Below are 4688 nucleotides of genomic sequence, written 5' to 3'. Positions count from 1 at the left end.
TTTTGGTATTTTTGAGACAAGGTCTTGCTATGCAGTTCAGGCTGGCCTTGAGCTCACTTTGTAGCTCAGGCTGGTCTTGAACTCACAATGATCCTCCTGCCTCAGCCTCCCGGCCCGCGTGCTGGGATTACAGACGTGCGCCACCACGCCTGGGTCAGACAAGGCATTTTTTAATGGAATTCTCAGTAACAGATGCTGCAGGGTATCTCCTGGGAGCTCCTAGGACTGACTGAGGGAAGGGTGCTGAACGGGGTGGTCTTGAGGGCGGTCCAGCTTGGTAGCAGCAGCATGGTGGGGACTGAGAAGACACCTCTGCATTTCTAACGTGTCCCCTGACTCACAGACATGTCTTCCTTCACTTGTTGTCCTTGAAGTGTGAAGAGAGACCAGCTGCATGGCTGCATATTTGGGGTCATGGAAGCATGAAGGGGTGTGGCTGTGAGCGAGTGTCTTAGCCACCTCAGTCCTATGCCTTGATGGTTTGGGCTCTTCCCTCCACCCAAAGGGGTATCAGTTGGTACCACAGAGCAAGAGGTGCCCACTGGCTGCTTGAAAGACATTCTTGCCTCAGCCACAGTCCTGGCTTGGCTGCAGCCCTGTTCCCTCTCAATGTCCCAGTGTCTTTGCCATTGCTTCCTTTTGCTGTCCGGTCCCAGAGTCCCGGCCAAGAGATTCCTTACCAGAGACGAGCAGACTGGACCTGAGGGAGACCAGGCCACTGCCTTAGTCAGGAGCTGAAGCAGAGACAGGAAGTGGAATGCGGGGTGAAGCCAAGAGAATCTGGAATGGGTGCAGATGAGATCCCCTAATCTATCCTGTTCTCCCATGCTGTTTTTGTTTTCTGCCCCCAGTCCTGGGGATTGAAACCAGGACCTTTACACTGAACCACATCCCAGCCTTTTTTTTTTTTTTTTTCATTTTTCATTTTTTATTTTAAGATAGGATTTCACTAAGTCACTAAGTTGCCCAAGCTGGGCTCATACTTGCAATCCTCCTGCCTCAGCCTCCCAGAGTGCTGGTACTACAGCCAGGCATCCCCACACCTGGCCCCAGGCTGCTCTCTCTGCTCTTTGAGTGACATTTTTTTTCCCTCTGAGTCCCTGACTGTGGCTTCTGTTTTCTCCAAACTCATTTCCTTGGGGGTCAGGACCCTAACCGTCCCCTCACCCCAACCCTGCTTCTATCCCAGCTCTTCTCAAAGCCCTTTAAAGAGTCTCCTGTCCCCAGAAGGCCCTTGTGCACCCCCAGGAACTCCAGAGTGTGCTCACATTCCTGGCTGCTGGCTTGGGGGAGCGGGCTGCAGCTTGCACTCTGCTCTTTTTCTGAGACCCGTGTTAGCTCTGCCCCATGGAGGTGTCACCCGCACACATCTCCTCCCTCGAATTCCCCGTCCGCTTCAGTTCTTCCCTGACCCCCCTGCTCTGTTCTCCCTGTCTCTAAGTCTGTCCTAGAGTTTTGTCCTTCATTTTCCCTCTCCTTCCCTCCCCCTAAGCAGGGCTTACTTCTTCCCGCAGGAGGAGGCGCACTATGGCTCCAGTCCCTTGGCCATGCTGACAGCAGCGTGCAGCAAGTTTGGTGGCTCCAGCCCTCTGCGGGACTCAACAACGCTGGGCAAAACAGGCACAAAGAAGCCATACTCTGACCTTTCAGCTCCCAAAACCATGGGGGACGCCTACCCAGCCCCCTTTTCAAGCACCAATGGGCTCCTCTCACCTGCAGGCAGTCCTCCAGCGCCCACTTCCGGCTATGCCAATGACTATCCGCCGTTTTCCCACTCTTTCCCTGGGCCCACGAGCACCCAGGACCCTGGGCTCCTAGTGCCCAAGGGGCACAGCTCTTCCGACTGCCTGCCCAGCGTCTACACCTCTCTGGACATGGCACACCCCTACGGCTCATGGTACAAGGCGGGCATCCATGCAGGCATCTCACCAGGCCCAGGCAACACCCCTAGTCCTTGGTGGGATATGCACCCTGGGGGCAACTGGCTAGGCGGAGGGCAGGGCCAGGGTGATGGGCTGCAAGGGACACTGCCAACAGGCCCTGCTCAGCCTCCACTGAACCCCCAGCTGCCTACCTACCCAACTGACTTTGCTCCCCTTAACCCGGCCCCCTACCCAGCCCCCCACCTCCTGCAACCAGGGCCCCAGCACGTCCTGCCCCAAGATGTCTATAAGCCCAAGGCAGTTGGCAATAGTGGGCAGCTGGAGGGGAGTGGGGGAGCCAAGCCCCCCCGGGGTGCAGGGACAGGAGGTAGCGGTGGCTATGCGGGCAGCGGGGCAGGGCGCTCCTCTTGTGACTGCCCCAACTGCCAGGAGCTGGAGCGCCTGGGGGCAGCGGCAGCCGGGTTACGGAAGAAGCCTATCCACAGCTGCCACATCCCTGGCTGTGGCAAGGTGTACGGCAAGGCCTCGCACCTGAAGGCCCACTTGCGCTGGCACACGGGCGAGAGGCCCTTCGTCTGCAACTGGCTCTTCTGTGGGAAGAGGTTCACCCGCTCCGACGAGCTGGAGCGGCACGTGCGCACTCACACCCGGGAGAAGAAGTTCACCTGCCTGCTCTGCTCCAAGCGCTTTACCAGAAGTGACCACCTGAGCAAACACCAGCGCACCCACGGAGAGCCAGGCCCGGGGCCCCCTGCCAGTGGCCCCAAGGAGCTGGGGGAGGGTCGCAGTGTGGGGGAAGAGGAGGCCAGTCAGACACCGCGACCTTCAGCCTCTCCAGCACCCCCAGAGAAAGCCCCCGGGGGCAGCCCAGAGCAAAGCAACCTGCTGGAGATCTGAGCTGGGTGCGGGGTCTCCAGCCGGGGCCCTCTCGCCAGCCTCTCTGGTCTGTGCACCACTGCTTGCCCTCACTCCCTTCCCCACGCGTGCTGTGCTGTGGGGCTCTCTCCCCTTCTCTGAGCATTCTGTCTCTTCAGCTCACTTCCTCCATGCGCCCGGAGCCCTCACAAGGCCCTCACCTTGTGTCTGACTCCCGACCTCTGGCCTCCTAAGCTCTCCTCTGACCCCTGCTCACAGCTTCTGTCGCAGGCCTTGCCATACCAAATCACTTTTCTTCCACCCGGATTCCCAGAACTATTTCTGCCTCTCACCAACTCTGTCACATCCTTTCTGCTGCCCAAGCTTAATTAGTGTTACCCCCTCGTCCAGCTTCATCTTCCCCACTTCTTACCCCTCTGCTTTCCGTGCTCCAGAGCTTTCTTCCTGTTCCACAAACACAGTGATGATAGTGATTATTTATTGCCCCCTGGTGGCCTCTTCATTAGGGACCAGAGTTAGGGGGGTTGGGGTTAGTGACCTGGCTGGGAGCAAGGGGCCAAGCGGGGGGCAGACCAGTCAGGATCTGATCCCCAAGGTGGGGTGACCCCAGGGTCAGGGAGGCTGCCCCTGGGCCTGTACAGTTAACCCCTGTGCACCAGGAGTCATGAATAATAATAATAATAATAATAATTCTATTTATCTAAGTTATGATGACGGGTCAGGTAGAGTGAGCTAGGGAGGGAAGGGGATCCATTTCTGCTATGGAAATTCTAGCCAAATGCATCTCTGTGTAGACAAAGCGATAGCAGAGATCTTCTCAACAGAATTTCCATCATCAGGGTTTTGGTTAGTGGGGTTTCTTCTTCAACGGAGTTCTTACAAATTGGTTTGGTTAGCTAGATCTCTGTAAGAGAGTGGATGTGGGTATCTCTCAATGAGGAGATGCCTAATATCCCCAGCCCCAGCCAGAAGCTGTGAAACCTCAAGTCCTATGGAGGGGAGGACTGGAGTGTACCCCAGCTCCCTTGACCCCAGAGCAGGTTCTTCCACTGCCGGCCTCAGACATCATGACCTCATCAGGTTAATACCCTGTTGCCATGGTTACGGCGAGCTTGCAGCCGCCATCTTAAACAGGCTCTTTGGGGAGCCCATCTAACAGGAGGACGTTGGTTTGGAGGTGCCTCTCCTGGAGAATGGGTGGGGAAGACTTTCTCTGGGACCAGATTCAAATAAATGAAGTATTTATTGAGTGCCTACTTTCTGCAAGGCACTGTATTAGGCCTGGTGCCTAGAAGCCATGAGAAAGAATTTACAGAGCTAAGAAGACAGAGGTCCCCAAACAGATTTGGGGGTGCATCCACAGCCCCCCCCCCACAACCTGGGACTTCCAACTCCACCTCCAATGACTTTTAAAGCCGCTTGTGCCTTTGAATGCCTTTCCTGAGACTGGATCCTCCTTTTTTACCCACTGCTCCCTCAGGGCCCCAGGTTAAAGGGCAAAGCCGCTGGAGCTTGGGGCGAGGGTAACATTAAGGAGGGGAAAGAATCATCCCCTCGTGGTCTTTTTTTTTAAATTTTTAATTTAATAAATAAAAGGTCGATTTGAAATTGTGTCCTGGTGAGAAAAAGCGAAGAGGAAGGGCAGAGGGTGGACCACAAGATTTTTCCTTAGCAAAGTGGGGGCTCCCTAAGGGTGAAATTCTATTGTGCGCGCCTTGGTTCGCAGTCCGCCTAGTTCGCTGGCCCGCTCTCCCGGGGAGAGGAGTTTTGAACCGTTCCGTCTGGTCGGCAGAGGCGGGAAGGCACAGTGGTTGTTCCCGAGGCCCTGTCTGGGGCTGCACCAGCGACCGCGGCCGGTCCCCGCCCGGGCACCGCGGTGGCCGCGTTTGCTAGCGCGCGACCCCGGCCACACGGAGAGGCGGCTCCCGG

At 56.6% G+C, this 4688-nt stretch overlaps 1 protein-coding gene across 4 annotated transcripts in view; it reads left to right on the top strand.

Annotated features, from left to right (window-relative positions):
• The window catches only part of Sp7 (Sp7 transcription factor), an 18876-nt gene extending 14509 nt beyond the window's left edge, over positions 1-4367 (top strand). For all 4 annotated transcript variants that reach the window (XM_005397175.2, XM_005397174.2, XM_005397173.2 and 1 more), the window contains one exon: positions 1515-4367. In XM_005397175.2, coding sequence (XP_005397232.1) covers positions 1548-2780 — 1233 coding nt within the window. In that variant the 5' untranslated portion in view covers positions 1515-1547 and the 3' untranslated portion in view covers positions 2781-4367. The remainder of the gene's footprint in view (positions 1-1514) is intronic.
• The last annotated feature ends 321 nt before the right edge of the window (positions 4368-4688 follow it).

This window comes from Chinchilla lanigera, unplaced genomic scaffold, assembly GCF_000276665.1.
Source record: "Chinchilla lanigera isolate Chin_1 unplaced genomic scaffold, ChiLan1.0 scaffold00057, whole genome shotgun sequence".
NCBI lineage: Eukaryota > Metazoa > Chordata > Mammalia > Rodentia > Chinchillidae > Chinchilla > Chinchilla lanigera.
Note: the sequence above shows the minus strand (reverse complement) of the source record. Positions and strands in the feature narration are given on the sequence as shown.